Here is a 12,054-nt window from a genome sequence, read left to right as displayed (position 1 = left end):
ATTCCCCTATTGGCCTGCTGCCAATAATAATAATACAAAATTTTCCGTGCACTTTTTGAAGACCCCTTGTCCTGGAGGTTAGGTTTCAACATACGAATTTTGGGAGGAAACAAATATTCTCAACATACGAATTTGGGGAGGAAACAAATTTTCAGACCATAGTACTAGGTTTGACTGGCGCGATGAGTGTACCGGTTTTGTGAAGGGGAGATTGTGCCTTCTGCACCACGTGTTCCAGAGTTTAGGCACAATGTCCATAGGCGGTCCGTTGTCTTTGAGGCAAGCCCAAACGAAGGGCTTCTCCTTAAGGCCAGGTTTAACACAGAACTGATTAAATATTTGAGACAAAGTGCCAAAAGAAATTCGAGACCCAAACTTAAGCTTTGTTTGCAATTATTGCTGACAACTGGCTAGCTCTTAGCATGTGACCTACAGACGGCCCAACATACGATGGTTCTACTTGTGATTTTTAGAAGAGCTCATAAGAGCTTATGGGGTTACAGTTTCCACTGAATGCGTATCAATTCCGCACCACCTAAAGTCGAACCATGGTATGTCGGGGACCATCTGCTGTGTTGCTAGCATTAAATGCATTTTCGGCTTACGATAGTTTCGAAACGTTTTTTTCGACTTATGATGTGTTTATCCGAGCGTGACCCCATTGTAACTCGTGGAGCATAGGTATTTTCTGGGAAAGAGCCCACATGAAAACTCCCTAATTCCTCTGTTGGTAGCCAGAGTATCCCTTAGGTGAGAACTATAAGCCGTGAATCCATCAACAGAAACTTCCGCGTTTCTTGGTAACTAAGTAACCCTGGGCTCCCGGATGTGACGTCAGTGTTTGTCTCCTGTTCCTCTTGTGGACGGAACTCTGGGCTCCCGGATTTGGTTGGTGTGTACGTGGAAGAAGCCAGCGCATGCGTACGCGGGGCCCTTCCTCAGCTGAGGTGGCAGAGCCGGGGGTAACATCCCGGGCTCGGGGGAGACTGTCCGGGTCATGGCCACCCGCTGACAGGATCTACCGAGTGGAGAAGGACGGCAAGGCCGTTCCACTGCACCCTTCCCCGGGCCTGAGGCCGGTCGGCCAGGCCTTTGGCCTTCCCGCTTGGTGCTGCCGCCGCCACTGCCGGCTGAGGAGGGACGATGAGTTGGTTCAACGCCTCCCAGCTCTCCAGCTTCGCCAAGCAGGCCCTGTCCCAGGCCCAGAAGTCTATCGACAGGGTGCTGGACATCCAGGAAGAGGAGCCCAGCGCCTGGGCCGAGACCATTCCGTACGGAGAGCCAGGTAAGGGAGAGGAACGGGGCTCCTGGGCTCCCGGTGTTCTGAACCAAACAGGTTAAGTGATGTAGAGAGGGATCCTGCCTCGCTGAGAGGGTTCTCAGCAAGGAATTTCTCCTCGGCCTCTTCTCAAACGCTGCTTTAGTCTCCAAGTCGATTTTTGATGTTTTCCTGAGGGAAAATCCAAGCACAAGCTTCCGGAACGTCTTATTGCTGAGCACCTCGGGCATTGTTTGGATCCAAGTTCTGAAGGGTGTAAATCAACAGGGACGAGAACAATCGCCAACATTTAGAGAGCACTTAGTGCTCGGTAGTGCGTAATGTGCCTTTTTTTTTTTTTTAAATGGCTTTCTCATCTTTAACAACTCCTCGGGTTAAATTGGTTCGTATTCATGTTTTACGGAAGAGGAAAATGAGGCTCAAAATGGCTAAGTAAATTGATCTAGGACACACAGCGGGGGAGGGCAGGATATGCTGGCGGTCTTTACCTGTAGAGTCTGTGGCCCAAGGTTTTTGAATCGTATCACATTTTATTTCTGAGTAGCTAAGTGTCTGGCAGATTCGTTGGTCCTGATCTTTTCAGGACTCTTCAGCTACTTTTGTCTCTTAAGTCTAAGGAACAGTTTAGCATTTTGATGCGTGGGGTAAAGATTTGCAGGTTTTGGGGGTGTGAACCTTTGTGTGGAAAACAATGTTATTTTTGACTACTCCTTTCTGGTATCTATTTTTAATTTTACATAGTTGAAAAGTTGGGACCTAAATCTGAGGCGCCTCATTTTAAGATATTTTGGTCCATATGTGTAAATCATGACTTTACTACTTTTTGTAAGACGTTAGTTATATAACTTGCTGGAGTAGCTCAACTTACTTGCTTTTATATACCTTACATTTTGAATTACTAGACTTTAGAGGAGATAGAATATATTTTAAATGTAAGGACACTTATTTTCTGAGATCTGGGGCTTGAATTGTGCTGTATAATTTATTTTTATAAACGAGTTGTCCAGAATAGGCTCAAGATTTAGTGAAATGCCATAAATGTTTATTCATCACCTACTATGTTATAGATGACAAAAAAAAAAATGACCATAGTCTTCAGAAGGGAGTAATTTAAATGAACGTCAGATAACCCGGGGATTGCTTAAACCATTCTCCAAGAGACAAATTTAATTCCTGTCATTTATTAAGATGATAGATTAATCAGTAGACCTAGTTTTGCTTGTTCCTTTGCATCTTTAATTTTGGTTTTCTCTGTTTTACATTGTTTTTATATATTGCGCAAATGGATGCAAAACTGTCTCCAAACTGAAGTTTCCTCCTACGTACTTTTATCATCCTAATTGCCTTTGAAGTCATATTGAAGGATAGACTTTACTATAGGGCTTGATAGTTTTTGGAGCTTTTATTTGATTGTGCTGTCTCCACCAACATCTAATTGTGCAAGATTTGTGATATTTCTGCTTGGCAACTTTTTAATTTAGAAAAGGAAGAAAAAATTTTGAAAGAAATGCTTTAAATATTTTAGCAAATATGCCCTTTTTTATTATAGGTTTTTTAGTAGTAACTATTTCTGTGACCAATATGATAATTACCTTTTTCCCCGTAATGTTTAAAAAAAAATTCTAGTGTCGTTGTCTACCTTCTATATCAAAAAGCAATAGTTCTAAAAAAATGTACATTTCTGAAATTCATAATGACCTAATTTCTGACGTAATTTGGAATTTGGAAAGAGAACAAAACTTTTTCTTAGAGTGGGTTTGGAGAGTGGGACTTGGAGAATAGGCTTGTCATTAAGTGGATGAAAATGAATTTGTTCTCTAGAACTTATTGTTCCCATCAGTTTAACTTGATCTTTGGAAAAGAACATTTTTCACCAGTATCTCGGGTTCATTTTTTGAGTGTCTAGCTCATATCTATGTTTTATTATTATTATTACAAGAATAAAATTAACATGAAACTGACTGAATAGGTAGGGTCATTTTGCCATAACTGCACATAACCTGTAAGTAAGGATACTGCCTTCTGTTGTGAGATGAATCGTATGTGTCTTGGAGTTATCATGGGTTATATAAACATATACCATTACTTAATTTGTTGTGGGAGGGAATAGCATACTTACTTCTGGTAGACCAGGTCAGGTCCGGTCTCTTATCTGTGCTCCTAGTTCCTCAGGAAGATCTACACCAGTTTTCTTCTTTAAGGACCAAAGTTAACCCAGGAACTAATTAATGATGTAGTAAGCAAGGAGTTTAACAGCTGCGGATTACAGATTGTACTCCATAGGTTTTCTTTTTTCTAAATTTATATTTATATTGATTTATAATGATTGAAATATTAATATAGTAATATAGATATATATTTTCTTTTTTAATTTTTATTTTTGTCAAAGGAATAAGTTCCCCTGTCAGTGGAGGATGGGATACCTCAACCTGGGGGTTGAAATCAAACACTGAACCTCTGAGTCCACCAATAGCCTCTCCTAAAGCAATTACAAAACCAGTGCGGAGGACTGTAGTCGATGATTCTGAAAATTTCTTCAGTGCCTTTCTCTCTCCGCCTGATGTCCAGACCATTCAGAAGGGTCCAGTGGTATCAAAACCTCCAGCTAAATCTCAGCGACCAGAAGAAGAAGTGAAAAGCACCTTACATGAGTCCTTGGACACTGGACAGTCAAGAACTACTAAAACAACTGAATCAAAAGCAAATGACTCTTCTTTGTGTGTATCAGGGGAGACTTTGGCAGTAGATACTTCATCACCTAAAACTGAAGGCAAGCTTGAAGAAATTGTTAATAAGGAATCTGATATGAAGGTACCAACTGTACATTTGAAAGTATCTGGAAGTGTAAATGTGAAAACAACTACAGAAAATGTATCTAGTGTGTCTGCACAGTCTCTCACAGCAGAAACAAAGGATATGGGTTTGGAACCTAAGGAACAAAAACATGAAGACAGACAGAGCAATACACCTTCTCCACCTGTTAGTACCTTCTCATCAGGTACTTCTACTACCAGTGATATTGAAGTTTTAGATCATGAAAGTGTAATAAGTGAAAGCTCAGCGAGTTCAAGGCAAGAGACCACAGATTCAAAATCAAGTCTTCACTTAATGCAGACATCTTTTCAGCTTCTCTCTGCATCTGCTTGTCCTGAATATAATCGTTTAGATGATTTTCAAAAACTCACTGAGAGTTGCTGGTCACCTGATGCTTTTGAAAGAATAGACTCATTTAGTGTACAGTCATTAGATAGCCGGAGTGTAAGTGAAATCAATTCAGATGATGAATTGTCAGGCAAAGGATGTGCTTTAGTTCCTATTATAGTTAATCCTTTAACTCCAAAGACTAAGATAGTTGAATCTGTTGAAGGAAAATCTGAAGAAGATGTAAGTGAAACATTAATTATACCCACTGAGGAAGCAGAGATGGAAGAAAGTGGACGAAGTGCAACTCCTGTTAACTGTGAACAGCCTGATATCTTAGTTTCTTCTACACCAATAAATGAAGGACATGCAGTCTTAGACAAGGTGGCTGAGCAGTGTGAACTTACTGAAAGTCACCCAAAAGTACTTCCTGAGAAGGAAGATGTTTGCAAGGTAACTGTAGAAAGTGGAAGGGGATTTTCAGATGTGGTTTTCAGAAATTAAATAAGTAAAAAAATATATTTTCATTGATGCATAATGATTTGTACTGATTAAAAAAGATAGGCATTTTGCCATTTCAGTGTAGTGTTATGGACCTTAAAACTGAAGAATTGTTGATATTATTTGAAATTACTTCAAGGCGACTATGGTAGAATAAGTTGATGTTTCAATATAACCGAACGTAAAAGTTTGTCTTAACATCTTTATTGTTGAGTCCTTATCACCTTAAAATTCTCTTATGCTATACTTATTAGTGTGTCAGTTTGCAAAGGACTGTTTTCCTACATTAACAAATATCTTAAACTCCTTTGCAGATAGATGTGCTAAAGCAAACCTAAATATAGTTTTTCTTGTATCAGAATTTTTTTTTGCATGTACACATTATTTGTAGCAAATCTTAAATGAGAATCTAGCCTTCAGGTTAATTATTGAAGCTTTTATTAATGCTTTTCTGTAACTAATATTTTAAAATTAGTAATTTATGCATGAGTCTGTCTTTTTTTATTGCTTTGCTTTCTCTTTATTTTTGATGTTGCCTATGGATAGCTATCTCACATGAATGAGAAAAGAAAATGTCCAAGGAACAAAGGCATTGCTTAGGAATGACAAATTGCTTCTACCTAATACATATAAAAGGAAAGTTGGTATAAATTCTTTAACATTAAGTCACAGTTTTGGTTTTTCCTATGATTTTCAGATAAATAAATCGAGTTAGGTCTGGTATCTGTAATAGACAAAGGTAAGTGATTTCTAAATTAATCTAGACCCAACTCAGGTAAGATTTAAGTCTAAAAGGCACCCTTCTTTCCCTTATACACAAATTTATCACTGCTTCAGCAGGACCTAAAAAATAAGATATTATAAGCACTACTTTTTGTTTAGCTTTTTACTGGTATGTTCTGGAAATTTTTAAATTGCATGCTTATAGGTTTTCTAAAATTATTTTTTCTACTTTTTGTTTAGCTTTTTACTGGTATGTTCTGGAAATTTTTAAATTGCATGCTTATAGGTTTTCTAATGCAGTGTATCATTCTTTAAAAAAAAGGACATATTTGGGTTAAAGAATATGATGGAAAACAAACTTTTGTATATCCACTATCCAGCTAAGATATAGAACATTATTAAATGCTTTGAAACTCCTCTGACCCTTTTTGATTGTCATTTAGTCTACTTACACAAGAGTTTTCTTCCCTAGGGTAACCTAAAAGTGGAATTTTCTACATCAAAGAGAATGTAGATCTTCATATTGCTTGTTTTTTAAAGCGATTTATTAAATTATACTCCCACCAGCTATGTGATTGTACTTATTTATACTATCCTACCACCTATGTAAGATTTCTTCTTGTTCTGTATCCACTGTGTTCCTGATATTGTTTTTAATTGTTTTTATGAGGTAATGCTGTTTTATTTATTATAGTGATTGGGTTACCTTTACAACTTATCACCTGCATGTAAAAATGGTCTTTTTTAAAGTTTTGTCTTTTATGTATTCTCTTTATCCAGACAGTTGAATTTCTGAATGAAAAACTGGAAAAAAGGGAGACTCAGTTATTATCTCTTAGTAAAGAAAAAGCACTTCTAGAAGAAGCTTATGATAACCTGAAAGAGTAAGTATTTTACAAATGTGAATAATATTACACATTTTGTGGAGGCCCGTATACTTTATTGTTATTTAAGAATGTTTTGAAATTTAAATGTTTTGTAATGTAAGTATGGTTATTGAAAATTAATAGGATTTCAGTTATAACCTTACTTAATTACTTTTCTCAGGGCCAGCCCGTGGCTCACTTGGGAGAGTGTGGTGCTGATAACAACAGGCCATGGGTTAAGATCCCTTTACCTGTCATCTTTTAAAAAAAAAAAATTACTTTTCTCCTCAAATGATCTTTTCATTTTACCTTTGCCATTGAAGAGAGGTGTTCTGCAAAAACAAAACAGAAAACTCTTTTCCTTTATTATTCATAATCATTTAGTATTAGAGATTTTAAAAATATATTTAAAGAAATTGTGATATTATAGTTAAAAAATACTGAGTATTGGTTTACTTTAAGGAGGTAATTGGGAAAATGTGACACAATAAGAGTCAGAATTGAAATATTTTATTTACTTTTTTCTTATTTTTGCACATCAAATATTGGTGACATTTTCATTTTCTAATGGATTTTTATTGAGGTATTCTTAAGTAAATTTAGCAAGTAATTTTTCTTTTAAAAGTTGATAGATCTAAAACTGATCTATAAGATATATGTTGGAGAAAATGTTATCTTCCTTTTGAGAAATGAATTCATCTTTTTACCTTTGGAATATATGATCAGAATTTTTATTCTCAAATATTATTTTACATTTAGTGAAATGTTCAGAGTGAAAGAAGAAAGCAGTAGCATTTCTTCCTTGAAAGGTGAGTTTACTCAAAGAATTGCAGAAGCAGAAAAGAAAGTACAACTAGCCTGCAAAGAGAGAGATGCTGCTAAAAAGGTAATAGAAATTTAAAATAATATTAAACTATTTAGAGATAAAGATTTTTGAGGAATGCATTCATAATATTTTGATACTGGAGAAGTAAGGTTAAAAGGATGCCATATAGTATATTTACATTTAAATTGTAGATTTTTTGATACATTTAAATCTTTAGATTTTTGATTGCTTTAAAAAATCTCAACAAATATTGCTTATATGATTTATGTATAAGTCCTTGCAAGGTAAATAGCAAGGATCATTAGAATAATTTTTATAAATGGTGATTCTATCAAAATAAATAACACTTAAATCTAAATGATACTATATAAATAAAAAAATTACTATCGTTTGTTATTTTCCTACCACTTTAAACATATATATTTCTTCAAGTCAGAGTAATTTTAAAACGTAAATTTCTAATGGCTACTCTCTCCCTTTTGGGAGGCATAATGGTGACTTATTCTAATGTAGAATTTCTCAATCTCGATGCTACTGACATTTTGGATTGGGTAATTCTGTGTTGTGTGGGGCTGTCCTGTGCATTGTAGGACATTCAGCAGCATCCCTGGCCCCTATCCATGACATGCCAGTAGCACTCTCCCCTCTGCCAGTTGTGATAATTGAAAATGTTGCCATACATTACCGTATGTCCCCTTGGGAGCAAAGTCATACCTGGTTGGGAACCTTCATTCTAATGCTTCTAATTTGGAACAGCTGCCTATTTCAGAATTGGTAACAACCAAGGTTAGTAATTATTGCTTGCATCCCAGCTATTACTAATGACGTTGTCTCAGAAGTTGGCTTTTCTCAATTACGTTGCTTCCCCCTTCTTGACCAATGGTGATGTTAATTTATAATTTTTCTGTGTATACTCTTACAGAAAAGAAATATGTTATACATTTCCATCTGTTTGGCTGCTTCAATTAGCTATCCCATTTCAGACACTAAGAATAACCTGGGACTAGAACCAATGTATTTCTGCCTGTCCCTACTGTACTGTTATTCCAAATGTAATGCTTAACCTGTAGAATATATGCATAGAACAGTGAAGAAGGGTTTGAAAATTAACTTACTCTCATTTTTATTTCCATATTAAAACCTGCTTATATATCTGAATTTAGAATTTGAATGTCATTTTCAAAGCTTCTTTCTTAGTCTTAGTTAATTGATGTAATACGTTTTGAACAAAACAGATTCTTATCAGGAATGTGATTATGGATGGTTTCTTTGGATAGGGGAAAAATAGAAAAATATGCCTAGAATGAAAGTAATTCTTTATGGTATTCACAGATTGCACAGTTTTTTTTTTTTTAAATTAGGAAGTCAAAAATATAAAAGAAGAACTTGCCACTAGATTAAATAGTAGTGAAACTGCAGACCTTTTGAAAGAGAAAGATGAGCAGATCCGAGGATTAATGGAAGAAGGTACGTAAAGTCTTTAGTTGATTATGAAAAATATTGTAAAAACAGGAAAAATACTTGCCACATGGCTAGCTGATGCAACTAAAGTCTTTAGTTGATTATGAAAAATATTTTAAAAACAGGAAAAATACTTGCCACATGGCTAGCTGATGCTTACTAATAAAAAAATATTGAAAGCGGGCCGGCCCGGTGGCGCACTCGGTAGAGTGCGGCGCTTCGGAGCACGGCGGTGCTCCCACTGAGGGTTCGGATCCCATATAGAGACCTGTCCGCTCACTGGTTGAGCGCGGTGCAGGCGCGACACCCAGGGTTGCGATCCCATTGCCGGTCGTGGTACGGGCGTGACACTGAGGGTTGCGATCCCGTTATCGGTCACGAAAAAAGACAAAAAGGAAAAAAAAAATTGAAAGCAAGGAAGCTTTGGACTTAAACCACAGAAATGGCAATTGACAGTTTTTGGAAGAATGGCAAGTAAGGTGCATGGAGACAGAGATACATGTGTGTAGCTTTTTGTTTCTAGGAAGGTTAAAAAAAATAAGTCCCTGAAAAATAGGCAGAAATTTGTATTCCCCTAAGAAAGATTTTGTAACAGGTCTTAAGATCTCGACTTTTAAACCAAGATATTTGAAGGTTATAATTCTGGGGTTTATAAAGTAGTGTCTGAATCCCTATCTTGGGTACTATATGAAATTGTATTGTTCCGGCATTTGATAGTGAATTTTTCATTGTATTCATTTTTTACTTTTTTAATTATTAAACACTTTTGTCTCTGAAAAAGTTTATAATAGGGTTATAGAAATTAAAGATCCATCATGAGATAAATCATTACAAATTGTCACTGAATTAATTTCTTTATGTAATATCCTAGGAGAGAAGAGATTTTGGAAAAGGTGGTCAAGTGAATTTCTCTTTTTCTTCTTAAAGTTTTCTAGTTATAAGAATAACACTTGGAGAAACTTTTGAAGTTACAGGAAAGTATATGAAGAAATAGAAAAAGTAGATTATAATTCAGTATTACAAATAACTATTTCCTCCAGTCTCTTTTTAACACATTTTTAATGTATTTTTGAACATAGTTAAGATCATATATTTAATTTGTAATCTTCATTCTTTTACATCTCCGTATGCCATTAAATGCTTTGTTTATCATTATTAATGGCTCTATTAAAATCCATTATATGGTTTTACCATAATTTGTTATATTGTTTTCCTAATGTTGTACATTCATTTCTAAGGTGTTAATATAACAAATAGTGATGGGATGAACATTTTTGTGCTTAAATCAGTGAGCTTAAGTGAATTTCCAGAGAAAGTTTAGAGGTTTTTTTTTGTTTTTTTTTGTTTTTTTCCTTTTTCTGTGTCTGGCAACAGATCACAACCCTCAGTGTCGCCCCCGCACTGGACCGGGACCGGCAACGGGATCGCAACCCTCGGTGTTGCTCCCGCGCCCCGCTCAGCCAGTGAGCGGGAACCGGCCTGTACGTGGGATCCGAACCCTCGGCGGGAGCGCCGCCGCACCTCCCAAGCGGCGCACCACAGCAGTGCGCCACCGGGCCAGCCCTAGAGTTTGAGAACAATTAAAAGCAGTCATTTCATTTGAAAAAGTTAGCTTTACCCAACTTATTTTTTGGACTTATTCAGCTAATATTTATTGAACAGTTAGTATGTCACATATTGTGTTTGATATAAGAATAAATATGGCACACTCCCATCCCTTGGGAGCTTAGTTTAGTAAGAGAGAAATATAGGTGTACATATAATTATAAAACAATTCTAAGTATTAAAATAGGAGAATGAAGGAAGAGGGCCGGCCCAGTGGCGCACTGCTACAGTGCGCCGCTTGGGAAGCGCGGCAGCGCTCCCGCAAAAAAAAAAAAATGAAGGAAGAGATGATACAACATAATCGTTATTGTCTAAAGACATGTTGAAGTCATTAACTGCCCTGTGTTACAGTATTAGAGACTGAGGGGAGGGCTAAGTGCATGGTTTTATAACTTTAAAAAATTACTATCAAATATTAAAATATTACTATCAAACTTTAAAATATTACTATCAAATGTCAGTATTTTGGAATTTAGTAATTAAGTCAGAGGGTGGGCTCTTTTTTGTGTTTATTTAATGAATCTGTTTATCAAGAAAATAGAACAATTTTTCACTCAGGAGTATTTACACACTGCTTCCATATCCTCCAGAAGTATTTTTAAGACTTACAGCTGAAGAGCTGAAAAACTCAAAGCTGAAAGCACACTACTACAAGTACTTGATTTTTATTACCTAGATTCATCAGGTGTTGACATATTGCTACACCTCTTCCATGTCTTTATGCACATACATATGCTACCCTTTGCCAAACCATTTGAAAGTAGATTATAGGTACCATAACATTCCACTACGAAATTCTTTAGTCTGTGTCTCCCAAAGGCAAGTACATTTTCCTTCACAAGTACAGTTCATAATCATACCTGAGTAAATCAGCATCAATTCAGAAGTATAATCCAGCATATAATTCATCATTTGTCTTACTTGTCCCTAAAGGTGTCCTTGATAGTTGGTCATTTGTTCTGCCCCAGGAACTAATCAAAGTTTGCCCATTGTGTTTGGCTGTTATGTCCTTTAGTCTTCCACCAATCTAGGGTAGTTCTCTCTTCTTCAAAATATTGAAGACTTTGACAGAGTCCAGGGCAGTTGTCCTACAGAATGTCCCATGTTTAGGAATTTGTCATTTTCTTCATGAATAGATTCAGACCAAATCTCCAGTAAGAAGTATCGTAGGTGATATAGTACTCATACATCCGCCACTGCATTATATCAGTAGGTCAGGGTATACCACAACTGGTGATGGTAAAACTGAATGCTTGGTTAAGGTGGTGACTACCAGATTGTTCATTGTAAAAGCACATTTTTTCCTTTGTAATTCATAATGTGTGGGAGTGATTCTTTAAGACTGTGTCAATATCCTGTTCCCTAGTATTCTTTTACCTAATAATTTTAACATTTATTGATGATTCTTGGCCAAATCAGTTTTAACATTAGAGGTTACAAAATTGTGACTTAAAAAATTCAATCATTTGGGCCGAGCCCGTGGCGCACTCGGGAGAGTGCGGCGCTGGGAGCGCAGCAGCGCTCCAGCCGCGGGTTCGGATCCTATATAGGGATGACTGGTGCGCTCACAGCGCTCACTGGCTGAGCGCGGTGCGGCCGGTCTCCAAAAGGACATAAAAAAAAAAAATTCAATCATTTGGGCCGAGCCCGTG

At 36.6% G+C, this 12,054-nt stretch overlaps 1 protein-coding gene across 1 annotated transcript in view; it reads left to right on the top strand.

The window, feature by feature from the left end:
- Positions 1-954: 954 nt before the first annotated feature.
- The window catches only part of TMF1 (TATA element modulatory factor 1), a 26,006-nt gene continuing 14,906 nt past the window's right edge, over positions 955-12,054 (top strand). Inside the window, exons 1-5 of the mRNA XM_008567196.1 lie at positions 955-1,285; positions 3,669-4,873; positions 6,425-6,528; positions 7,270-7,396; positions 8,698-8,803. Of these exons, the coding sequence (XP_008565418.1) occupies positions 1,144-1,285; positions 3,669-4,873; positions 6,425-6,528; positions 7,270-7,396; positions 8,698-8,803 (1,684 nt within the window). The 5' untranslated portion in view covers positions 955-1,143. The remainder of the gene's footprint in view (positions 1,286-3,668; positions 4,874-6,424; positions 6,529-7,269; positions 7,397-8,697; positions 8,804-12,054) is intronic.

The sequence above is a fragment of the Galeopterus variegatus genome, unplaced genomic scaffold (genome assembly GCF_000696425.1).
Source record: "Galeopterus variegatus unplaced genomic scaffold, G_variegatus-3.0.2 Scaffold303, whole genome shotgun sequence".
In the NCBI taxonomy this organism is placed as follows: domain Eukaryota; kingdom Metazoa; phylum Chordata; class Mammalia; order Dermoptera; family Cynocephalidae; genus Galeopterus; species Galeopterus variegatus.
The sequence above is the reverse complement of the archived record's forward strand: the minus strand, read 5'-3'. Positions and strand labels throughout refer to the sequence as shown.